Below are 26,729 nucleotides of genomic sequence, written 5' to 3'. Positions count from 1 at the left end.
TTCAGCTGGTAAAATATACCAGTTCAGGGCTCTGTATGCCCTGGCACAGGAAGTCTGTCCCAACAACAGGCAATCATTCAAAAGGGAAGTATTTTTGATTTTTAAAGACTCTAAGAAGCACTTTAAACTCTAACCAGAAATCAACAGGCAGGTCCTGGAGCTGCAGAGGCCATAAGCATTGCAGAGATGCCTTTTTGGCAAATAAACCCTTACTCTATTTCCAATATCAAATTAAAAATGAAATTTTTAAAAGTGTAATAAAAAAGGGCCAGGTTAAAAAAAGAGGCCAATCAGTCAAAAAGCTGTCTGAATTACTTCTGAAACATGCTGTCAAGCATCTGGCCTAATTTTGACTATTAAGGTTTTCATTTGACTAGGGATCTAACAGCAGGCCCACTGTCTTCAAGGACTAATATTGCCTCTGGCTGCTTCTCAATACCAACCAGCAACCCAAATTTTTCTGGGCTAAACTTAAATCTGTTGGTCCAGTATGAGCTTGGCACCATCTGGGACACAAAGCCACACCATCCTCAGCCTAAAGGGACAGGCAAGTCCCACTGTCCTGACTTCCTGCAGACTGAAGGAAAGCCTGCCACTTTCCCATGTCAACGCACTTGTCACCAAAACGAATTGCCACCTTGCATTAGGTGTTCAAAGAGCCTCCTGATAGGAGCTCAGGAAGAACAGAAAATGGGGCAAAAGTGATGCATTATCCCTAAAATGCTGCTACTTCACTTGTCAAGGATTGTAATTAGAGTTGGGCCAAGGCAATGTTAGCTCAGCTGCCTCTGAACACACCTGTTTCAATTTAATTTGCAATAATTAGGAAGCCTGAGGCACCAGGAAAAACTGCTGTTCACTCACTGTTTCAAATAGCTGAGTTTTCATGTGCCATTTAAAATGCTGTTTTTCAGAACAGACTGCTGACTTGCTAATGCTAGGAAAATGAAATACAGCAAAATATTTTTAGCAGCAGGAAGTTGTTACTTGCTACTGCCAATTACATGCCTTGTACTTGAACAGTGACATTTTTTTCCCCTTGCTTACTCTTTAAGATAGGTAAAAGCTGGCTGAGGTCTTGGGGCATGAGGATTTGAACAAAACTTAGTCCCTGGGAGCTGGCTGATATTTCTGGAGTCATAGTCAGTACTGGCAGCAATCTGGTGTGACAGAGCAAACAACAGTGTCCCAGATCCACTCATCAAAAATGGGTAAAGGAGAGGATTAAGCAAGAGACTTGGATCTATTGGCCTTGGCAAAAGGCTGAATAGCATGTCATGCTAAAAAAATTACAGAAATTGGGGAGTAGAAAATGGGGCACAGGGGGGAGAAATAAAAAAACGCATTACATTTACATAATAGGTATTTATACTCTGAGTTAATTTATCAAACTGACAGAGAGATGAATCATTCACCATTAAAATAAGAGGATACAAGTTTTCTTTATATCACAATCCTTATTTACAACTTTTAAATATTCACGAAGGAGTCAAGTATCCTCATCTTTTAATTTAAAATGTGGTCTTGCGGGCCAAGAGAAAACTCCTGGCAAAAATAAGTTTCTACAGGAACATGGCCCAAAGAATGATTTCTTCAAAAACAGGAAAGATCTTAGCAATCATGATGGTACTTCTTTTTTTTTTTTTTTTAAATCTACACCGCAAACCACAGTGGGCTCAATAAACTCACACAAAGCTAAATCTCTGAGTAACAAAACAATGAGAAAGGGCAATAACAGGGGCCTGGGGTACAGCTGGACACAGCTACTTAGGGCTTTTTAAAATATAACACAAACCTGATTATTTTTCAGGTGACACAGCTCTTCTTTGAGAGCTGTATGCAAATTTGCATTTTCATTTGCATTTGCAATTGCTTTTGCAATTTCGTTCCCACATGCTGAGAATCCAACTGAAACAAACACAGTTCCTCTCACTAAATTTGAATAGATGGGTGCATTACCACAAGTAAAACTGCCTTATTTTAATAATTGGACTTTTTTTTTTGCTGTAATGCCATTAAGAACAACCATGCCACTGCATATGTTTCCATCTTAGAACACCTCCCTGCCCAAACACCCAAGCTCCCCAAAAATAAATTACCTAGGAGATTCACAGCAATGCTTCCTGAATTCTGCTTTGATTATTTAGGAATGGTTTTAATATTATCAGTCATTACTTTTTGTAGACTGATGCATGCTTAAAAACTAGACAAGAAAACAGAAAAAGAAACCCATATAATAAACTAAGGTTTAATGGTCAGCACCCTTTTTTCATCACTTAGGTGAACTTCATGGAATTTAAGTGTCTGCCTGAAGCTGTGCATATGTAAGGGATATAGGATACCCACATATATTTCACACATGGTTTTAAAACTATGAAAAATCAGAAAGTATAAGGCTGGATCTTCATTTATTCATTTGTCTTTGGTGCTTCAACAGGCAATTTCTTTACAATCCAGGATTTTAATTTTTCTATTTCAGTTTTGTTCAGCTCATGATTGAGGTTTGGAAAAGTATGAAGTGATGCTGACACTCCCAGAGACTTTAACATCTTGTTGGTCTCTTCACCCCATGAGTACAGAACTAGTTCATCAGCAGTTCCATGGCACTGAAATAATTCTGGAAGAGCACTTTCATTTCTTTTCAAAGCCTAGATGGAAAGGAGACACTGTCAGACATACTGCCAAAAATTTTGAATTAATATTTACAATTCCAATGGGGTCAATTTATTGCACTTACTGATCTACATCTTAAGGGTCATATTGTACTATCCTCATAGAAGTAAACAAGAAAATACTGGAAAAAAAAATGCCCTTCAAATTCCAGTACAATAAATCTTGAAAACGATAGGGTTTCCTATAAGGTCTATACCCCTTCCAAATAAGAGAAGCAGAAAAAATTCATGACAGCAAATGGATTATAATGCATCACACATTTTCAAAGAATAGTTATGCTTACAGAGACTCTTTAACAATTAAGGACAACTAAAGCATTGCAAAGCAATGTAATAATTAACAAAAACATTTCATTTATTAATCTCCTGCATTTTAATATTGTACTGCCTGTGCAAGAAAGTGCAATAAAACATTATTTAAAGACAGCTTTAAAGCCTTGATTTCCTACTATTCTGATTATCTATTTCCCAGAAATTACCTAAGTTTAGAATATCAAACAACTGCCTCGGATGTATAAACATGTAATTTGAATTTAAGTCACCACGTTTTCCATATAGCTATGCAGGTTTTCTATAATATCTACTACACACTCACCTGGTAAACAGCAGAGTCTTTATTGAGAAAACTAGACAAGGCAAAGACTCCTGCCAGATCCTGATGAAATCTATATGCCAAATGCATTGCCATTCCACCTCCCATTGAAAAGCCTCCTAGGATGCAACAAAAGAAACAAAGATTGGGTTTTTCTACGTTTTTGTAATCCAGTGTAAAATTTATTATCTTCAGACTAAAATTTTTTATACATAATTCAACAAAAACCCCATCTTGAGTATCCTAAGTGTTACAATGATTTTAGAATCACAGAATCACTTAGGTTGGAAAAGATCTCTAAGATCATCAAGCCCAACCTATGACCTAACACCACCTTGTCAAGTAGACCATTGCACCAAGTTCCACATCCAGTCATTTCCTGAACACCTCCAGGGACAGTGACTCCAGCACCTCCCTGGACAGCCCATTCCAATGTTTAACAACCTTTCTGTGAAGAAATTCCTTCTGGTCCAACCTAAACCTTATGTGGCACACTTGAGGTTTCAATCAAAGCATGATGCAACTAAGACACTGGAGAGCTAAAGCAGTGCTGAAGATTCATTACTGACAGAGGACAAAAAGGAAAGGCCAAAATGCCATTACTGCAGAAGCTATTTGTGTATGGTCCCTACCAGCTAGCTGAATACTGTGGCCATACATACTCTGACATAAACAAAGTAAAACTCCGTGAACAGGTAATTCTCACTGCTTTTTGTATTCAAGTTATTTCTCTCCTAGGCTAGCAACATTCACACATGAAAGCTCTCTATTGCTCATAATCAAAGAGCATTCACATTAAACTAGCATTGAGGATATTTTTCTTGTTATACCTTGGAATATATAATAAATAGGGAAAAAATGCAATGTATTCCCCCAAGCTCTAACAGGATTTCTGAATTAATGCCTTCTGTGATCCATATGTCTCTTCAACTACACTAATTCCTTACCCTCAGGGTCAGATAATTCCTCAGGGATGATTTTTGTATGACAAATGCTTATTCATTAGGAAAGAAATCCAGATTACCACATTACTTCACAAGGACACAGTACACAGGCCTTTATATTGACTGTATCCAGATAATGACTAGAGTGAAGTTTCCTTTATTTTCTTATGCACAATTTGGTCACTTATTTAATTTCCTTTTGATCATTCTGAAGAATGTCATCATCCCTAAACCCCAAAAGAAGCATTTGTACTCTAAGGGATCATTTTGCATTTACTTACAAATAAATACAGACAATGCTCTGTCAACATATAAAATGAATTCCATTTTAAGTATTTCAGATTACAGAAAGAAAAGCTGCATTGAAAAGTCATTACTAGTTTGTAAATGATTTAATCTTAAAATTTTGTACCCAGTTAGTCACAATCTGGCACACTGTCTGCAATTACTCACCAGCAGTCTTTGACAATGCAGTCACCTTCTGTTTAGAAGAATATTAGGTAATGGTTCTTTCATGTGGCTCTTACTACTTCAAGCAAGTCCAATACAAAGGACTAGCTCTTTGAATTTGATTTGCATTTGCACCTGAAGTTTAGCACCTGATACCACAACAATCTCCAAGTAAATGCCATACGGCAAATGCTTCAAAACCAACAATTTGAATAAGCATTTATAGATGCAGACTGTTTTTTTTTAATTACAAAAACCATTTCAGTATATATTTGACATAATACATAAAAGACGTTCTCAGTCAAAAACTTCTACAAGAATTCAAATTTTAGATGAAGGAAAAATAAGAGGCAGATATTACACAAAACAATAATATGAAATGACAGAGCATACATAAAGTACATGTATAAAGATGATCTCAGCATGAAGAATACATAAACTGTACAGCATTGCTAAGCAGATTGTATCAGGAGTGTTAGAATCAAAATGACACAGCAACATTTCATCCCTAGATGGGCAGAACACTGCAAGGTCTTCACCCATCTACTTCCAAGACATGCAAAGACTGCACATAAGTTCAGAGTTTGCCAGCAGCTTTTAAATTTAAAATTATGTTCACTTTCAGTTTTCCCCTCATACCTATTCTAATGAGAACTGTGATTAATGCTCCATAACAGTTAACCAGGGCTGGCTGACAATGCTCAGGATGACAGTTCAGGAAAGCACCTAACTCCTTGTGTTAACTTTTCTGAGTCACAAAGGAGGTTTATGTGTAGACTAACAGGGGAGCACATGCAAAAAACTCAGTTATATAAAGTACTCCCAGTTGCAGAGAAAGTTCACTCAAGGATGCATTTATGACCTCAAATCTGCTTCAATGTAGTGATGACTTTTAGATAACCCCCTCTGCAATAAGAAAGCTGTTTGTGACTCACCTCAATAGCTGAGAAAGTTTTGATGAAATCACACAAGCCTCACACTACCAAATTAAAGAATTTGAATCAGAAGGAAACTTTACTAAAACTAAAGCATTATTTTCTGGAATACAGTCTGTAACTTAATTCAGGTAATCTCAGGCACGGGATGATGTAACACAACATAAACAGAAACTGAATTTCTCATATGGAATTTATTCCTCATTGAATAAAACTGAAACCTTCACCAGAGTTGTCATTTTTCAGTGATAAAACATTCCTTTCAGAGATTGTAAATGGCCTCAGGAGCCTTTTAAACAAAACTCCAGCTCACTTTTGCAAAAGATCTTGATTTGTATTAATTTGCTTCCCATTTGCATTTGTCTGAAATAACAGTCTGGTCCATGATGACACTTGAACATTATATGGGATTCAGGAAACTAAGTATTTACTTACTGCCAAACTTCAGCTTCATTTGTTTATTTGCACTTTGTCTAACAATGTCTGTGTTTGCATCTAAGAAAATACTAATCTCATTATCCATTACAAAGGTTTATTTTGCATCCTCTGTCCTATATACATAAGAGAATGCTAAAAACCACCTTCTCCCCATGCATCACTTTAGTGGCTGCAATGAGCTATTCCTGAATTCAAAAAGTTCTTTAGATGTTCAACCTAATTTACAGAAAAATCAGCTCTCTTGCACACACAGATTTGACATTGCCAAGTGCATCCTGAATCATACAGATCTGACTGTAAAATGCCTCAGTCCATTTGTCATAATGATTATGGAATCAGGAAACAACAAACATTACTTTTTCACTCTTTTCAGTAAAACTTAAACACATGCTCAAAACTGCTTGCCATACTAGAAATCACAGCCATGGGGAAAAAACATAGTTATGAATCATACCTAGTGCACAAATTTTGAAGAAAAAATGGAACAGGAGAGGCTAAACCCCAGACTTTGATGAGATTAGGATTTGGACTAGGGTGTAGGGCTGCAGTTTGGGGTGTTTGTTTTAAGCAACATTTCTTCATTAGTTTCTCTGTAGTAGTTGTTCATCTTTCCTGCATTTCTTCACATTTGTCAGTACAGTAACTAAGTGGCAAGAAATGAATCCTCCAGCACACAGTGCCTGTGCCAGCACAGCACAAGACAAACACTCTTCTGTTGTATAAGGCTACACCAGCACAGTTAGAAATTGTCTTGGCCTGTTCTGTTGTTATTACAATACCTTACATACTCTTACATACTCCTGCCTCCTTTTCATTCCATTCTCACAGCATTTTTTATTCTCAATTTCTCCTTTTTTAGTATCTCAACTTAGAGTTGCTTTAATCAGTTTGTTATCAGGAATTTCTCCCTAAAGCTGCATTCCTTCCCCTCTCCCTAAGGACTCTGTGATTTACCCTCTATTAAGGGTAACAGCACAACCTTGTTCTATATCATCTGCAAAGAAGCTGACTTTCTGTTTTGACCTTCCATTTTTATCAATGAATGGAAGTATTATATACATTTAACAGTGTTCACAAATGAATATCAGCAAAGAGTACAAATGCCAATGGAACAGCAAATTCCCTTCTCCACAGAACTCCCTGAACACTGCTCCTGTGTTAAGTGCTCAAACGTGTATTTTGTCTCAAGTGAATTTCCTCACAGTGATCATTTTTCTCCTTTTAATCTCTTCATGAAACTTCCTCAAACAAAACCCTTGCACACCAGCAGAACAGCAATGAACAGTTTCCACCTTTGACAGCCTTGTTATTCTGACTGTTACTTAGTCTTTACAAGAGCAGCAAACTTGAGTCTTTACAAGAACAAAGGCAGCTTCCTTTGAGTGGCTCAGCCACTTGCTCTTGTTAGGAACATGAATCAATTTGCTCCTCAACTTTCTCACCAGTCAAAAGACATTTTGAAAGCTTATTTAAGTGGTATGAGTTTTACTATTTTCTTGTAAAAACAAGGGTACAGTTGTTTCTAACATATCAACTCGCAGTAAAACCAGAACCAGTTGCACTTTTATTTTCAACTACTGTGGGTAATAGAGAAGAACCCAACATGTGTACCTAAGGGGTTGTAATTTTTAGTACTGGAAGGAAAATAAAATCCATGAAAAGTCTCAAATTGATTTTTATTAAGATGTTACTCTGCCAATCTATGGCTTGCCTCATTTACCCAGTGTGTTTTCTTGGCTGTTTCTAGAGAGGATGACAGCACTGCCTTGCTGCAACACTTACCTGCCATTTTTACAGTCAGCATAACTGCACAACATGGGAAAGAGGAAGAGAACAACCTATCCTTTATGCTCACAGTATTTGTGACTAAACTGAATCACAGAAAGTGGAAAATAGGTCTCTAAAGAAAAGAGTATTGAAGCATAGAAACAGGTTTTTGTTATGCAGAGCTGTGAATTTCTGTTAGCAGAAATCTTTCAGAAGAAGTCAGAAAAGCAATGGTAAGGATTTTCCTAAATAGAGCTGAATCTGCACTGGCATATGACAATGGAATAGCAAATGTTGTGAAGTCTCACTCTTCTACAATTCTACTGGCACAACTGTGAAGAAAGTACAGGTTAATTTGTACCCTGTGGCATGTCTGCACAACTCTCAAGCATTCTAAAAGCTCATCCATCCATTTAATCTTGCACTGAATTCAGGCATTTATTAAAGATGAGTAAGGACATGTTTTGAACAGAGTTCCTAGTAAGTCTGAAAAGATCAGAACTTGATTCACTTTATAATTTTTTTCTTAGTGAAGTGAATTTACTCCTAATCTACACTATTATTTGCTAAGCCTGTCATTAACCATACTGAGAATGTGTCACCTTTCACTCTTTAGATACATTTATATTGACACTATCAAATTCTGGGAAACAAAGTAACAAGTAATGGACTACTCTTGGTTAAAATTAGCATTGTAGCTCCTACTGAAGATTTATGAAGGAAACAGAAAGATTACTTTGTTAATGTCTCTTTTTACTTCCTGATGTGTGAGCTAGATTAGTAGAGATCCAAAAGAGAAACATGGTCAGTTTAGATACAAAAATACCCCCAAAACCAAGAGAAAACATTTACCCCAAAGTATAAAAGCAAAGTAAATTTACACTGATGCACTGAAAATTGTTAAAATGTTGCAGTATTATGGGGCAGATGTAGCGCTTTGATCCCAGCACCTCAGGTCCAATTTAGACAGACTACAAAGCCCTGTAATGGGAGGTACAGAAAGAGAAATCTCATTTGAATTGCAGAGACAAACAGCAAAAAATCCATGAATTTATTCCATAAGAACAAGGCAGTAAGTACCTCTTAATGGAAGACAATGTCCTAATAAATACAGAAGATACAAGATAGGATGAGTGACAGGAAAAGGCTTAGAAGCCAAAAACATAAAATGCCAAGACTGTGGGTGAAATAGTTTGCTCAGTACTTTAATGATTTATTGTTGGAAGTTTTTATCTTCATGTATTTATAGGATCCGCTCTCTGGGGTGTCAAAGCCAAAATATTTCCCTCCATCCCATTCTCACACACACTGAGAGAGAAGGAAATGCTAATATTTACAAGAAGCACAGAGCTTTCATGGTACTTCCACTGTGGTTCAGTAGCTGTGTAAGAAGTCTAGCAATAAACAAAAAGTGGTTGTGTGTGTCGTGTTATTGTTACAGCACAAGGGGTCAGGAATCATGCATGTGTTTTTTGGCATTCAGTCAAACCTACAGGACTGTTATGGAAAGTTTGTTTTCACTGGCTGCTTACATGAGTGACTACAGGTGGCAGAGACCAACGTGCTTGGATCAGCACTTCTGCAATACACAAAAAGTGACCTGTGAAAGCAGGAAAGCAGTGCTAAATTAAGAACAAAAAAAGAACAAAAAGACTGCCTTTCACCAAAGTGTACTTGACTACAGTGACCCCTATCAAAATGCTCAAAAAACAAGAGGGCCATTTCTTTCAAGAGCTTCTAACATATTCTTGAATAAGACTGCTGAAATCTTAAACAGTTTTCACTGAAGTGACTTACTTTACAGTGCACTATGACTATGGAAGCAGTTAAAAAACCCCCAAAACAACAGAAAAAAACAAAGAGAACCAACACAAGAAAACAAAAAAACAAAACCACCACCACCTGAAAAACCAACTTAGCTCTAGATAGAAAAAGCAATTATTGTCCCACATTTTAAACTGTGGCTTGTTTGGCCCATTTAGCAATGAATTCAGGCATTTATAAAGAAGAAATACATCCTGTTTTTAAAGAAAGGATACTATCAAAGCTCCAAGTGCCAAAATTTGACTAAATTTATAACACTCTTTTATCTCCAAAGTCAATACAAACCTACTTACAGGACTATTTACAAGGCATGCTTTAGCCAGGAAGACCAGTAAGAGTAACTCAACAAGAATGTCTGGCTAAAAACTAAGAACCATTATCAAATTCTGGGGATTATATAATTATTTTTAATAATTATGTATTGCTTTTAGTCTCCCTTCCTTCCTCCTCCAAGGTCAGGGGAAATAAAGCTTAATCAGAAGTTTACTTCCTTCAAAAGACTTGAGTTAAAAGGAAAGCAACTCATAAAACTGTTAGGAGATAGGAATGAGTAGATGAGTCATGTCACAAAATTAATAAGGATATTTTAAAAATATGACTTCCTTTAGATTCTAAGCAAGTAAATTAAGTAATTTAATTCTTTGGAAGTAGATTCATAGAGCAGTTGTTAAAAGTAAGGCTGCACCAGCATTTTTCTGATAAAGAGGAGAGGAGTAGCACAGTACAACCTGGACTCCATGCTTATCTTTAGAGTTCTGATCTGCAATCAGTCATTTGTGAATTTCAGAGGTAGTGAAGCAAACAACACAGGCTATAATTTCTTTCAGAGAAAATGCTTTTAATGTCCCACTGCCCTGAGCCTTATGGAAAGTCTAAATTGGCTCAAGAAGGGGAATCATCAACCCCCAGAACACCAGGGCTTCTAATTTTCCATGTTTGAGAGCCCACTGCTGCTCCCTGTCTCTTCCCACTCACCCACCTTTGCACAGTGCTCCCTCAGATCTTGCTTTCTTATCCCACACCTCTGAGCTGTCAGCAGCTGCCCACCTTCCTTCTCACCTAACACCTCACTCACCCTCATCCAACAATATCTGACACTCACCCTCAGTAATTTCTAGTCTTCTACTCATATAAAACCATAACCCTCAATCTTGTTATGCTCCTCATAGTCATTTTGTTTTCTTTCCAGTCATTAAAACTCCCACTTACTACAAAACGGTCACTCAACCCAATTCTCCTTCAAGCCTTTAAGGAGGATTTAATTCCCTCTGAGTATCTTCATAAGACTGCTCTGCTCTTTGGTTTCCTCCCCAAAAAGGCCCCCACTGCTCTTCAGAGACTCCCAAGTTCTCCAGTTGCTTCTCTCAACCTTTTTTGTCTGTTTTTCATAATAAGATATGTACCAGTATTCCCACTATGGATCTCCAACATGACTCAACAGCACTGAATGCACTATGAACTCAGCAAAATTTCACCCTGGTCTCCCCTGCTATAAATGTCTTATTTTTCCCTTTACCTCACAAAGGCTGCCTCCTCCAACTCCATGGTACTAGCAGTGACAAATCCACTGTCTGCACACCACCTGCTGCTTTAGGCATCATCTTCTTGTATCAGATAGATATTCTTGACATTTTCAAAGAGAAATCTAAAAAGATCTGATAGAACTGAATTATCTGACATTCTAAGCAAAGTAACCAAACCTTCCATTATCTCCTGTACACTAATCTCCTAAACTCAAAAAAATTTCAGGCCACACATTTCTCCTTTTTGAATGGACATTACACGTTGGTGCACACATATGGAATTGTCCTTATATTTTCTTTTGATCAAAAAAACACAGAATAGGTTTGGGTTGGAAAAAACTCTGAAGATCATTTGGTTCCAACCCCCTGCCATGGGCAGGAAGTCCTTCCACTAGACCAAGTTCCTCAGGGCCCCAATCAACCTATCCTTGAACACTCCTGGGGATGGACATCCTCAGCCTCTCTGGGCAATCTGTTCCAGTGTGCCACCACCCTCAAAGTAATGAATTTCTTTCTAATATCTAATCTAAAACTACACTCTTTCAGTCTGGAGCCATGCTACCTTGTTCTATCATTACATGGCCTTGTAAAAAGTCCCTCTCCAGCTTTCTTGTGGCCCCCTTTAGGTATTGGAAGGTGCCACAAGATCTCCCCAGAGCCTTCTGCTCTTCAGGCTGAATACTATAAATCTTCAGAGTGCCTTTACAAAAGTCCTAATTTCCTGTAAGAAAAAATGCCAGCAGATGGACAATTACTTGCACAAAGTCCTATCTAAGACAATTAATGTCACTTTTCTGCATAGAGACCTTAGGGGATCTCTGAGTTTAATTCTTCACTGCATCACACACTGGTTAATCATCAAAAACAGAACAGAAAAGGCACAAAGTTCTTGTGGAAGAACACTTAATCTTGTACAGCCACAAGTGATACAATTTTCCACTACCAAGTTTCTTATGCATCCACATGAGTGCCCCTCTGTACTTTGGACAAAGTAACTCAGGGCTGCCTTATTTTGCTTCTTACATAAATATTGGACTCAACCACAAGGATGTATGGTTGTAGCCTCTGTCAGGTGGTGAAACAGAGCTCTCAACAGTGACAAAACAAGTACAGTTATTTCTGGTTGATATGTGAGGAATGCACACACATGAAGATGGGGACTTCCAAAGAATCTACAGGATGAAACACTCAGTACATGCCAACTTCCTTATTCTGCTTATGACTTGGAAAACAACCTTCATACTTTGCAGTCTGGATAGTTCTAATTTTGAAGGCTACAGAGGAAAGGAAAACAGCCTAGTAGCACACTGGATCTGTGCACAGAGCATCTCCCAGCTCGCCCAACAGCAAAGCACCTGCACTTCTCCAGCTGCTTCCAAGCCAGCAGGTGTAACAACACAGGAAAGACAGATGAAAGGGAATCTGTTGACAGCCATCCAAAACAATGCACTCTGCAGCCAGGGCAATGAGCCAGAAAGGGAAAGCAAGCAAAGGTCTTCACAGAGCAACATGGGGCTGGACCAGGAAAACACACCAGGCTGAATGGTAGTGGCTTGACCATGCAAGATATTGAAGCATGACTCAGTTGGACATAAATTTATAAGATCCCACTTTAAGAGTTTTTTCCCCAACCTGAAATAGTTTGTGGTCTAGAGATAGGACAGGGAGCCAAGGACTTGAGAATTCGCATTCCATGTCTGCCATAGCCTATTTCATCACCTTTAACTCCTGTGCCTCAATATCCCACCATCTATTTCACTGAAGTACTGTGGAAGTTATTGGAAATATGTGGAAAGAGAATTAAAGATAGGCACATGAACTTTTACAGCTAATACTTCATTTGTTATCAAATGTTAACATTTAGTGCTATGTAACATGCACATTTTTCCTGCATGAATTAATTTAACCCAAAATGATTAGAGCAGTAAGGAAAAGTTCATGATTATTTATATACTACATCTCCTTTCTCCAAAATGCACGTCATTTTTGGAAAGTGTACTTTTCCATCCTTGAAAAGGGCTTAAAGGAAATAGTAAAACTATGTACTTCTCAAAGTAAATCACTGCCTGCTCTATTTTAAATAATGATTATAAATGACTGTTGACAATAAAAACAGTTTTACATTTTGAGGATAATGCTTACAGCTAGCCACGTTCCCCACCTGATATGGGTTTAAATAAGGATTCAATATTGCTGAGGATTGGCTACTGAAAAGGCTGTTCAGCAGTTTCAAGCCATACTCATGACCCTCAGATAGATTAAATTCAAGGAGGATGATCTCCAAACCATTAAAAACCCACCAGAATAAACACATTATAAATGAATCTCTTACCTATGAGTATCCTGTTCTTGGCAATGCCGTTCTTAACCTCATCATTGATCAGCTCTGTAAGGCCCTGGCACATGGAATCAATGCTTTCAATGTGCTCAGGACAGTCATTACAGATCTTATACCTGTCAAACCACACATTGGAAAAGGCTCCTTTCATAGGTGTATATGGCCTGGAGTGGTAAAAGGAAAGAAAACAAATTATTAACCAAGCACAGGATCAAAAGCTTTGAACATATGTAATAAAAAAAAACCCAAAAAACCAGTATATCTCCAGCAAAGGAGAGAATAAACCTCTCTGAGGGTTAACTCTATTTACATCCAGTCACACAGCATTTCCTTGCATTGAAGTCATGGTCCTTCATTGGAAATAGCATTTGGAAGCTATGCAAAATGCATTTTTCAGCCAATTCAATATTAAGGTTGGTTAGGTCAGCTAAGCATTTTAAATCTTAAACCTGTCAAGAGGTTCTTAATCCTAAATAAGGTTAGGATTGAAATCCACACTGGAACACAACAAACTGAAGTAACTTCTAAACAAGACAGCTTTGCAGGAGCTAACTTTATGGAATTCAATTGCCTAATTCTTGACAAAACTGACAGGGGATGGGTATTATGAACCTCTAGGTATTAAAAAATCCTGCCAATTTTTATTTTTGTCAAATAAATACAGCCATCGTCATCTTAATGGGGCAGGTATCTCATAAATATAACTGAAAGAAATGCCATGTGCTTACTGGACTGGTGCACAAATAAGAGATATGATACTCCTCACCATAATACTGTGTTGTTGCAATGTTATTTTAAGTGCATCAACAGGCTGCCCAAACCTAAAATAATCATGAAACCTTCAATTCAAAGAAGCAATTTCTTTGGTTTTAAATAGAGATGATTAATAGAGCCCTGAAATCCCAAGAAAGGTGATCTAATTGCCTTGAAATGGCTCTGCAAAATATTACAAAACATACTGCTATGACATTGATCATCTCAAACAAAGCTCCTTGAAACCCTTATTTGCTATGTTCCTCCACAGCAAATTCTTCATTTTTACTTAAGCTTAGATAAGATTACAATCATCGTCCACAAAACAGACAGCTTTTGAAACATTTCTGGATGGGAACACACTGAAAATGCTATAGTTGACTTCTGTGCTGTCTCTGGAATTTTTTCAATACTAGAATTAAACAAAGCACAACTAACCTAAAATCATAAAGCCTTTAATTCAGTTATTCTTAATGAAGGAACATATTCTGCGTTTATTAACACCAGAGAGGCTTCACATATGTAAACAGCTCTAAACCAGTACTGCCACTAGGATGAGTGTTCAAGATAATACTATTTGCACTATTCAGTCATTAAAGTGAAAAATGAGAGAACATAGGTTTTCTTCTGCCTGCTGTCATGAACACAAGAAAAAGAGCCCATGGCTTAAAAAGTTGGTCAGAAGAATATACTGAAAGAGGCAACAAACAGCAACAGATCAGTACAAACAGAAACACTACAGTTGATTTTTTTAGCAGAGCTTCATGGTACCTAAAATGTACTATTATTGAAAGTGTCATACAATATATGGCCAAGTACCTTAAATAACCCCTTATTTCTTCAATTCAAAACCAACTGTATACTTAAGCACCAGAATTTAAAAACTGAGCTATTAGTTCTCAGGTAGCCCTTAATTGTCTATTAAAAAGTTAACTCCAAAATGAAAGGAAATTCTGTGGAAATATCTTGGATACCCAGCAACCTAAAGCTATGTTTTAAAAATAGTATTAAAATGCTTTTGCTTCTCTTTAGAATTCTGTCTCCAGGATTCTTCCCAAATGAATTGATCAACACTTAAGATCACAAATAGCTAATTCACAAAAGTCAGTTTCTAAGAGGAGACATTCCAGTCAAATCTATCAAGACCAGAATCAATTTCCAGTTTCTGGAAGTCACTTGGACAATGTGATGTACAATAGACTAAACGCCTGGGCAAACTGCATTTAATCCATGATTTTAGTTTCTCTCAAACACTCCTGGTTAAAATACAGAGCAGTCAGAGTGCTTAATTTTCTAGTAAAATCAGAGCACCTAATGTTTGTGGAAGAAAAGATGTGAAAGGTTTTAGTATTACTACAGCAAGTTGACCTTGATTTATTATTACAGCCTGCTGATGTCCAGAATTTATATGGAACAAAGATACATAAATATGCTACATTACAACAATTTACTTTTACATTCCATAAATATTAAAACATGTTTCCCCACAACTAAATGACATCATGACATTTAAAACAGGTCAAAATTCATAGTGAGATTATAATACTTGATCAGATGTTGAAACTTCTACCTGCTCTCTTTGCAAATTCTTCATAAGACTGATGAAAGACCAAAGTCTTTCAGTCCACAGGAAGAGACTCCTCTACAAACAGACAAGTGGCTTTCAGCTGCCTCAAAAACATCCCTGCAAGCACTCCTGATTTCTCAGAAATGCATTAAAAATAACCTTTACATAAAGCTGAGAAGTAAGATTCTTTTAATGGTTCACCCAACTGGCACATCTGTTTTAGTCATTCACCTTTTTTCTTTAAATAATCCCTTTATTAGCTGGCACACTACAACTCAGACATTACCACGGTAAACAAATATGTTTGGCATGGAACCATATGTACAGCTCCAAGAATACAGCACCAAATTTTTCATACAATTAGACCACAAAAAAAAAAAAAAAAAAAAATCCCTATGTTACAGTGACATGAGAAGCTGGACTGCAACATGCAAAAGCAAAAAAAAAAAAAATAGACTGGAGTGAAAACTCCATCCAACAAGATCAACATGGTCAGTTAAGGACAATGTCAGACCAAGTAATCAGCTTTAAGTTTGGAATTTTTTTGCTTTCTTAAGTTTAATTAAAACCCATACCATCTATGTCTCACTTGCTTTATTCTCTTTTAAAAATGATACTAGAAATAAAGGTCTGTGTCTCTAATACTGTGTGCTATTGAAAGTGGGAAATACAGAGTCCTTGAAGTTGTATGGGCATTTGGTTTTGGGGGTGTATGTGAGTATGTTTTGCTTGTTCTGGAGCACATAAAAGATTCAAATCCATGTAAGAAAATAAGAAACAAGAATCCTCTCTCTGGGTAGATCCAGCTTCCAAACTTGTATCCATTTTTAGGGGCCAGTTGAAAGAAAGTTCAATTTGTATGAATTTCTCTTGTAACATTTAAAATTTAGGAGAATGGACAGCAAAGGAGACAAGGCTAATATCAAACACCATTTATAAAATTGCAGGAATTAGGAGGATTAGAATTTTTAAAATGCTTCCCAACATTCCCAAATCACTTTAAATCATATTTTCTGATTATTTTATAGCTCCTATTTGTAAGGGTGTCATTGTAGATCAATACACCTCTTTCATGAGAGTGCAGTCTCAAGATCCTACACAATACTTCAACATCTTAAAAGGAAAATATATCCTGCAATATCTTTGTATGTACTTATCATCCTTTCCATCTCAGAAGTAATTTTCACTGTTGATTCACTGCAAAGTTTCAAAGCAATACATATCATTACAGATTTGACAAACTCAAAATAGATTAGCCTCTGCTGACCTGTGCTCTGTAGTAATTTAAGAAAACATGATGAAAGTAGGAGCAGCAACACCATCTATTTCCACCTTTCTGATGCATGAATATATCCTCTAGACCTTCTTACTCATGTTTAGAATTGTGCCAGCTAGTCTGAAATTATCTTAACAGAAGTGCAGAGTAACCCAATGATGCTACACAAGGTTCATCTCAAACCACAGCAAATCCCATCTGCAAAATGATGCAATTAGCATAGTGATTCACATAAAACTACAGGTGGTTTTGTTCATTACCCAATAAATCATTGCCCCTATCCAACATTTGAAGTCAGAAGACAAGCCAGCAGTTCTAGCTGCTATAAATAAGAGTAGAAGACAGCACATTGATAAATATTCTTCCCCCAACTCTTTCTCCTGATGCTCAGTTGTATCACTGCCTTCATGCTCAGCACTGCATCAGCCTGCATCAGCAGACACATAAACTCAGACCACTGGTGCTGGCTTACAGGCTTCCAGACAGAACTTCCCGAATTTTCAGACAGAACTGGAAATTTATAGTGAAGTTGGGCTTCAAGATTAAAATAAAGACAAAGATAAAAAATACTGAAATCCTCTATTTTTTTTATTTTTTTTTTTGCTTCTCAAACCCATCTCCTCTCAATTAGGAGGTAGGGCCTATCAAATTGTAATGTTGTCTTTCAGAAGACTATGAACCCTTCTGAAAAAAATCTACAGGGCACCACAGTAGTTCTACATTGCTCTGATGTGACTCCAGCTGGAGAAGTACATCCAATCCTGGAATCCTCAGAAAAGGAAAGACATGGATCTGTTGGAGCAGGTCCAGAGGAGGGCCACAAAGATCAGATCACCTCTCCCCACAAAGAAAGGCTGAGAGTTGGCCATGTTCAGACTAGATGAGATAAGGCTGCAGGGAGACCTTATAGAAGCCTTCAAGGGCCTATAAGAAAGATGGGAACACACCTTTTAGTGGGACCTGTTGCAATAGGACAAGGGAGAATGAATTTCAATTTAAAGTGGCTGGATTTAGACAAGATATAAGGAAGACTGGTTTTTACAATAAAGGTGTTGGTACACCAACACAGGTTGCACAGAGGTGGTAGATGCCCACCCCTGGAAATATTTAAACACAGGTTGGATGGGATTCCAAGCAACATGATGGCCTGGTCCTTGTTGGGGGGGTTAAACTACATGACCTTGAAAGGTTCCTTCCAATCCAAAATATTGAGTGGTTCTAAAAGCAAATCTTGACACTCTTAAAGCTGATGGCAGGTTTTTTGAATGACAGCAAGTTATTCTCTAATCCCAAATTCTCTCAAAACATAATGTCACTGCTGAATTTCAGTACTACAATTCAATAGAAGATTTAGGTCCAAAATATGCCTTTTCCCACTGTCTGCTTGAAGCAGAAAGCAAATTTTAAAAGAAATGGAGAGGAAAGCAGAGAATTCAGCTAGTCAAATAAGAAGGATAAATCAGAAACTCTAGTCCAAGATACATCTTGTGTTAAAACTGAGGGTCAACATATCTTAACAATGAAGCTTTGTGGTATGGTAACAGCATATGATGTGTCCAAAATTCAAGCAGCTTTAACTTAGAACTATACTTTAAAAAACAAAAATTACCAGAAGGAAGATAAGAGTCATCTCCACGAGGAGCAATTTTGGCTGTTCTCCAGAAAAGGCTGTGCCTGTTCACTCAACCACATGCAAATGGTTTTGATAGAGTTGTTCTGGATGCCCATTGTCTGAAATGAGAGCTGACTGAGCTGGTACAGAGTGGTTACCTGAAGAAATGCTATGCTGACAGCTTTTGTTACTTGAGACAAATCTTATTCATTCAAGACAAAAGGAGCTGCAATAGAGTCTAGCATAAAACTCAGTGGGAGAAATTAAGTTTGCTTCTGTTCCTTTGTTTCTGTTGGTTTGCTGGGTTGGTTTTGTTGTTTGGGAGGTTTTTTTGGGAGAGGGTGGTGTAAATTCTGGGGATTGGTACTAATCAGAGAACATAAATGATTTTATGGTTGAAAAGACCATAAAAGACCTTTAATACACATTGCTAGTTCCTTAGCAACCAATAGTGGTTGCCTTATAAATTCACTGAAAGAAAGTGGCAAGAGGCAGACCAGGGTCCCATCTCCATCAGTTCTCCATTAGGGGGTCTGAAAAGCACTCTGGGATTCAAAGTGACATCTTTCACAATCTGGTGGCAAACAACACTGAGATGGATGAATGACACTAGCTAAGCACAGAAACCCTTGAAAAGACAGTAAAGCAAGAGCACAGAATGGCACATAACTTAGAAATTCACAACTGCTTGCTGGAAGGGTGATATAAAAACTGCTGCTGCCAATTCTTCTGTACTGGAAAAGGCCTGAGAGAAGAAAAACAAGAAGAAGGATGCCTAAGGGCACAATGTAGTAAAAGGGATCAGAAATTCAAAATTATTTCCATCGTGTTCTGATTTGTTTTCCCCAAGCATGACTACAGCTATCTCTGACAAGTGTTTAGTGCATCCCATATGCTATTCAGCATCTGATGTCAGCATTATATATATATATATATATATATATATATATATATATATGCAGTTTTCCTCACCTAATTCCAGAGTAGAAATAAAAGGAAAATACAAAGTTTATCCAAGCATACTTCCAGCATTATTATGCAGAACACACTGAATTTCTACTTCAAGGAGATGAAAGAACCACCCCATGATACCAGCCCAAACCTTTCCCATTTCTCCCTCAAGTTCCCACCTTTAAAAAAGGCTCCTTTGTGTTAAATTTATGAATGAGGTTAGGGCTTACAAAAGTCAAGGATTAATAACATTTGCTTGAGCCAAAAACAGTATGATAGGCACAGTGCAGCTCCCCTCCAATCCATCTCAAGTCCGAGCTGCAGTACCCCTGCTGCTTTTCCAATCCCAGGCCTCTCACAGGCAGAGGCTGCCAGTGGAGCTGAGTGGTGCCAAACTGTCTGGTGGTTTTGTGATAGAGCCAGATGGAGGTTATGGTGAGATGAAGCTCATTTCCACCCATGAGCTGAGCAAAGATGTGAATTTAGGTAAAAAGATGGAGTAGTGGGCTTTTTAGTCCTTACCAGTCACATAAAGATAATGGAAATTAGAATAAATTGGGACCCAACCACCATCTCAGACAACAAATTCTGCAGAGACTTACATCCCACAGAAAGGTTTGTTGAATGAAAGTCAAAAAGATCCATAAAATAGCCAAAGTAGTATTTATAGTTGAATTTCTGCCTTGCAAAAGAGGAAGACTGTCAGAATGGAATGCAAGACAATGCAAAGAATCTTTGGCCTAGATTTTTTCAGGGAATTATAGAAGGCAAGGTATATGTATTAAAACAAGCAGAGCCTAAATGGTTTTAAATTTACCACGTTAGCTCCTGCAATGCCAATTTAAACTATCACTTTCTATTAAAAAAATAAAAGTTTAAATTGGGTGGTATTCAGTTCTGATTTAGAAACTCAATAGAAACCTAATGTTTAAGTCACAGTTGTAGCAGCTGAAACAGTATTTAAAGTTGTAGGCATCCTGACCCAAATAAAAAGGGAAAAAGGAAACCCTTTCCTTTAAAACTATTAGTGTAGACGTGGCTTTAGGGATTGCATCAGCTACTAGGGCTCTAATTTGAGCTTGTTTTTTCTTTTAAAGATATATATTAGCATTATAATAGAGAGAAAATAGAATTCTGTTGTGTTTAGCAAGTTTAATCCATGTGCAGAAGCCCTAACAATGACAGAAAGCTAGATACAGTTAAAACAAGTTCTCTACTCATTTTTAAGTATCCCAGTAGACTATATTACAGAAAAAAACCCCAAACCTCCAAGCAATGTGTAAATTTCTTAATTTGTAAAGCAAAATTTGTATACCCCAGGTAAATGCACTTAATTTCCAAACATATTCCAAATTCAGGTGTCAATACTCTCACTACATCACATCAAGCCTCCAAATCCACAGATTTTTTCCATTTTATCTAAGCATGTTTTTTACCATATGCAGTTTACTTTACATTTTTGCAATTTTTTCTTTTTTTATTATAAATTTCACTATCCACATTCTGTTGCTTTTGCTCAGGAAACAACCAAATATGAGACTCATTGCACTTTCCAATGTGATGGGAATAAGTGAGACAAAATGCTGCCCTGCCTATCCAGGGGGCATCAGATGATGATCAGATCTGTACAAACCCTGAATATCACAAAAATTATTAAAGAAAAGTGAATCATTTTTATAAAAAGAAGTGACTTTTTACAGAGACCTACAGAGAAGTGTAAAAAACAGTTATATAAAATGTAGTTCAGTAACATTCCATTGCTTTTACCCATAATCTTCTCTAGTGTTTGCTGAAATCAATGCTAGTGAAGCCAAAGAACATATTTCAGAATTCTTCCTGATTATATGCTGAACTGTTTTTCCAAAATAATTTAAAAATACATTGACTCTTGAAGCAAAACATGTCTGAACCTCTGATGCTGTACAAATTAAAAATATGCATGTTTCAGCACCTGGGATAAAATCTAAACAAAACATAAGTATAACCCAAATCCTTCTTTCACAAAAGTAAAAAAACCCAAAAAATTCAATGTTGTGTTGAAAAATGTGAATACCACTGCTTTTCAAAACTCTTGAACAGAAAGAGTTGAATTGTCATGTTGAACAGACATGAAAAATGTGTAAGACCATATCTATGGATCTATCTGCAGAATACCTTTCATCAAAAATGTGAGGAGGTATTCTTCACCTGCAGTCTATCCTGCCAGCCCCCAGCTTTGCAGTTATATCATCAAACCTGCTTTTACTGGCATAACTATTTTGACAGAGAACATTCAATGTGCATGTGCAAAGTTATCCTGGAAAAGACAGGAGCTCAGAGCATGAAGTACATCCACATTAACAGCACTTTGCCAGAAGAGCACATCAGCCAATCCTAGGAGGGTGCTGCCAAGCTTCAAGCTTTTCTTTGATTTCATCATCAGCACAAGAACCTGCAGGCAAGTTTTGCACTGACAGTGAAGTGGCAGGTTAGAGATCCACAGAGGCTCTCTCTCAGCAGCCTGACTTTCAGCCAGCACATTCCTCAGCCTCTCTGTGGGCAAAGAACCTGGTTTCAAAATTTTCTCAGCAGATCTGCATGCCCACAAACACCCAGCTGTAGGTGTCATTAACAAGGATGCTGAATTCCTCCCCTGCTGCCAGAAACATTTTGATTTCTTATCAAAGCACATATGTATATAAATATAAGCATACATAAAACTAACATACATATTCAAGTTAATTACTTTAATGTCTGCCTTTCAAGTTTGGAAGTCCAAGGCCTTGCTTTTATTTTCTGTGAAAGAAAGGAAGGCAACTGTTACAAAACCATTTCAAAAAAAGCATAGTGTGGTTTGTTTTTGAATACCAAAACAATATGAAATCGGTCTGTAAATGCTTCATTATTTGGTTTCAACCAATGACATGTAACATGACAAACTTCAGCATTGCTGCAAACAGTGGCAAACAGTGCTTAGGAGCATCTGTTTTATTTTACTGTGTCAGCTAGGGCTGTTTATCAGCAGCAAAGGGCTGTACACAAGAGTGCTTTGCCAGTTAAAGACAAACAGTATTGGTATTTTATATTCTTTGAATATACAACTTTACTGTTTTGCTAAAAGCCACTTCTGAATCAGCTCATGCATGACTTTACCTGCTCTAGAAAAGGAGCCACAGACACCTTAAAAAATCACATTAAGAAAAATTAAACTCCTCTGAAATTTGGTATTATGTATTTAATATATGTTACATACATAATATATGTAAATAATTATATATTCTATATTTAAAATTATCTTTGGAAGCTAAGTATGAGCATAGGTGTCCAGCTTTTTGCCTCTAGGATTGACTGCATAAACGTTCAAATTCTTACAGGAAAAAATTTTATCTGTATTTCCATCTACCACTCAACACACAGTGTCATTTAATGTCATTAAATTCACTAAAGTCATTAAAGACTTGAGCTTACAGCAAATGTTGAACTCAATTCTCTTTGAAATAGCTGGGCCAGAATTCAAACAAGAAGTAAAATGAATTTTTGAATTCCCAGTCCTTTTTCCAGGAGCTGAGGATCTTTGACATCCTACTGGCCAAAAAGACCAACTACCTTCAGTACTGAAACCTGGCATTAAATACAATGTAATATTTTAATAGTTGGTATATGGGGGTTATTATGGGTAGGATTATGATCTGGATCATGGCTCTTTAATGCCACTACAACACACATTGCAGGATCATCTGCTATTTATAAGAAGGAAATGGAAATCTACTATTAGGACAATACCCAAATTTCAATCAGAGGCTGTGACTTCTGGGAACGATTTAGAGTCATAAGCACTTAAAATCACAGATCCTGGACAATAATGTATGGTTGAGCTTCAGTTTTGTCAAAAAGTATATACATGAGAAAGAAGAAAGAGTTGTTAAGACAATCTGTACCAATACCCAGAACTGTATTTTACAACTGGAACTGACAAATTTAATCCTACAGTTACAATATATTAAATGGTACCTGGCAGGAGCTGTTGGGTAAATTACTTTTATATGTTGGAATGCCATGTCTTGATTCAAAATTTGTTTTATCCATGCTCTTGCTCCTTGGCCACTATCACCTGTATCACACAGAAGAGTACAAGAATTAGTTTATGCATTTAGCAATAATATTATACAATGTTAAACATACTTCAGATTGACTTAATTTCAAATTATGGAGTTAATACACTAAAATGCTAAAAAAGAACTTTCTAGAACAACTTCAGTTCCCTTTCCAACAGACTCAAAGCTTCCTAGAAAAAGACTATTTAAGAGACCCCACAATATAAGCTTAATCAATACTTTACTACATTCAATGACTTGAGTATTTCCCCAGCAGAAACAACAGCCTCAAGGCTGTTGTCACCTCACTTACAAACAATGTATCTTAGTCAGGCTTGAACTAACAATTTTCTTTCCTATATTGCTTTTTGTTCTCAGTTAGAAAGCCAAGGTCTAGGTCTTGCAAACTTGCTCAGAATGAACTCTCAGGTAAGTCAACCAACTCCCTGAATGATTTCACAATCTGAACTTAGGTCTTTACAAATTCCTTAATGATGTAGGATAAATCATTATTCTATTTATTCTCACCTCTTAAACCTTGCAAAAATCTGTAGAAACATTTACTGCTATTGAAGACAACGCAAAGGTGCATGAAAAGGTCACAGAAAATCCAGTAAAAGAAACTTTAACTGTGACCTTCTGTATATCAAGAACCATCATGGTCCAAATGCTATTCTAACATATGAGCACTTGTATGCTCAGATAATATGTTTTGATTTTCTAGGAACAGAACTTGGAAGAGAGGGAGGAAAAGAGGAGACTGTGACATCAAACAAAATCCAACAAACCTCCTGAAATGCTAGTCTTTCAGCATTATATATTCTGAACACTACAAAAAACAAGCAAATGATGGGTGATTCTGCTTTGAGTTAGTTCACAAACTGAAAAAGACTGATGGCAGCTATATTATTTCTCCCTCCTCAAGGACAATGTTACTTTCTTTCCTTTCAAGTACATTTTGCATTTCCAAGTTTTCTTTCTGTGCAAAGTTTAAATTTAACATGTAACAACATGTAGACTGGACACTAGGAAAAATTTGTTCACCAAAAGGGCTTTCAAGCACTGGAACAGGCTGCCCAGGAAAGTCACTGAGTCACCATCCCTGGAGGTATTAAAAGATGTGTAGATGTGGCACTTAAGGACACGGTTTAGTGGTGGACTTGGCAGCGTTTGGTTAATAGTTGGACTCGATGTCCTAAGAGGTCTTTTCCAGCCTATGATTTTGTGCTTGTTACAACATGCAAAGTTGTAATCCTCTAAAAAGCTATTACATACTTGCTATATCCATCTGCCTTCCCTGCCAAGCTACCAAATGGAACCTCTACCTAAATCTGATGTACAGTACCCGGACTGTTCTAATATTTTTCTATATTATTTTGCACTTATATTCTGCACTTGTTATAGCTCATCTAGAGCAAGCTTTATGAACAAAATGGATTAATGCCATTTGACTGACACTTTCCATCCCAAGTGCTGTACTAAGGTTTACAACTCATGTTTAAAGACCCACAGCAACAGCACTGTGGCAACTTCTGCTCTAAATTCTATTCTGTGAAGCAAATAAAACCACCCTATTACAAACATTATGAACAAAATAATACTAAAAAAAAAAAAAATTGTAGAGGACTTTAACCACATGTGGAATCAACCTCTAACCATAATCTTCCCTTACTCCTCCAATATTAGAGAAAATTATTTCCTCAAGCATTACAGCACTAGCATAACAAGAGAGTTGAACACATAAACTCTTTCACTTTCATTCTTTTACTCACAGAGCTTTTGAAAAGCAAAATTAAGCTTGATTATAAAAATGAAACTAATTTAGTATGGATACACATCTTTGCTAAACTAAGCAGAAGATAAAAGCAAAACTAAGCAAAAGACAGGGAAAGTGTTGAGCATATAGCCATATGCATGTGGGCAGCTCAGTAGTATTGATTCTCAAGGCCTTGATCTAGTATAGACCCATTATTTCTTTTTAATGTCACATGGGCTTTGTTGTTATTTAGCTAATTAGAAATAACTTTTAAAGAATTAAACCCAATAAAACACACCCTCCTGCCCTCAGATAAGGTATCACAGATGTAGGTAACTCTCAGCTGCAGAGGGTGGCCAGTCTGGGAATGGAGAGGGCCCTTCTGAACAATAACAAGTCGGTAAATGAACGCTGGTTTTTAAAGGGTGCCAACAGTGCTCTCATGCCGATTCTCAAGCAGCAAGAGCCACTTCAGCTGTGAAAGTCACCCTCTGGATGCGGCTGCCCTCTGAGAGGGGCAATCCAGGGGTAACAGGAGGCGCGGAGTGCAAGGGCGGTAGCACGGGACGGTTTTTCCATTTCCCGGAGGGAGGCTGGGCACTGGAGCCGGCTCGCAGGGAGTGGGCACCGCACCGGGCAGCCCGGCAGAGCCCACGAAGCCTCTGGGCAGTGCTCCCAGGCACGGGGTGACTCTCGGCCAGCAGCCGCCCCGTGAAGATCCCGACATGTCCGTTCCACCTGAGCGTGCCCTGCGGTCTCCTGGGCGCGGGTGCTCCAGGGAAGCCGCTCTGCCGGGAGTCCCTGCGGGAGCCTCTCCGGGCACCCGCACACGGCTCTGCCGCCGCCGATCCTGCGGGGCCAAGCAGGGCCGGGCCGCGGGCACAGGGTCACCGCAAGCCCTGCCCCAGCCCTGGCCGCCCCGTCCCGCCCCATTCCCGCAGCACCGGGGCCGACCCTGCCCGCTTCGCCCGCTCCGAGAAGGGAGGGAGGGCAGGCACCTGAGCCGTGCAGGAAGATGAGCGAGGCGGTGTGCCTGCCGGCGGGGGACACCACGCTCCGCTGCAGCGCGCCGGGCGCCGCCATGGCCAGCGCTCTCCTCCTCCTCCGGGCCAGCCCTGCCGGTTCCGGGCCTGCAATCGCCCTGTCTCCACCCCTTCTGGGCACCCCCGGCTCTGCTGGCACCGAGTGGGGAAGTTCTGTCCCTGGAGGCTGCGCTCGGCTGGCAGAGCTTATGTGCCGGCATTAGCGGTGCCCTGTG

At 38.1% G+C, this 26,729-nt stretch overlaps 1 protein-coding gene across 2 annotated transcripts; it reads right to left on the bottom strand.

Annotated features, from left to right (window-relative positions):
• Positions 1-2,393: 2,393 nt before the first annotated feature.
• Positions 2,394-26,729, bottom strand: LYPLAL1 (lysophospholipase like 1). 2 transcript variants are annotated; one of them, XM_079299073.1, is made up of 5 exons: positions 26,470-26,627; positions 23,633-23,732; positions 13,478-13,647; positions 3,268-3,383; positions 2,394-2,648 (listed from the first exon to the last, which is right to left on the bottom strand). In XM_079299073.1, exons 1-5 carry the CDS (start codon positions 26,552-26,554, stop codon positions 2,409-2,411), a joined length of 711 nt encoding a protein of 236 aa, XP_079155199.1. In that variant the 5' UTR covers positions 26,555-26,627; the 3' UTR covers positions 2,394-2,408. The 2 variants fall into 2 exon arrangements, with proteins under 2 accessions (XP_079155199.1, XP_079155198.1); XM_079299072.1 differs by lacking the exon at positions 23,633-23,732 and having other exon boundaries at positions 26,470-26,729.

This window comes from Erithacus rubecula (assembly GCF_903797595.1).
Source record: "Erithacus rubecula genome assembly, chromosome: 2".
In the NCBI taxonomy this organism is placed as follows: Eukaryota; Metazoa; Chordata; class Aves; order Passeriformes; family Muscicapidae; genus Erithacus; species Erithacus rubecula.
The sequence above is the reverse complement of the archived record's forward strand: the minus strand, read 5'-3'. Positions and strand labels throughout refer to the sequence as shown.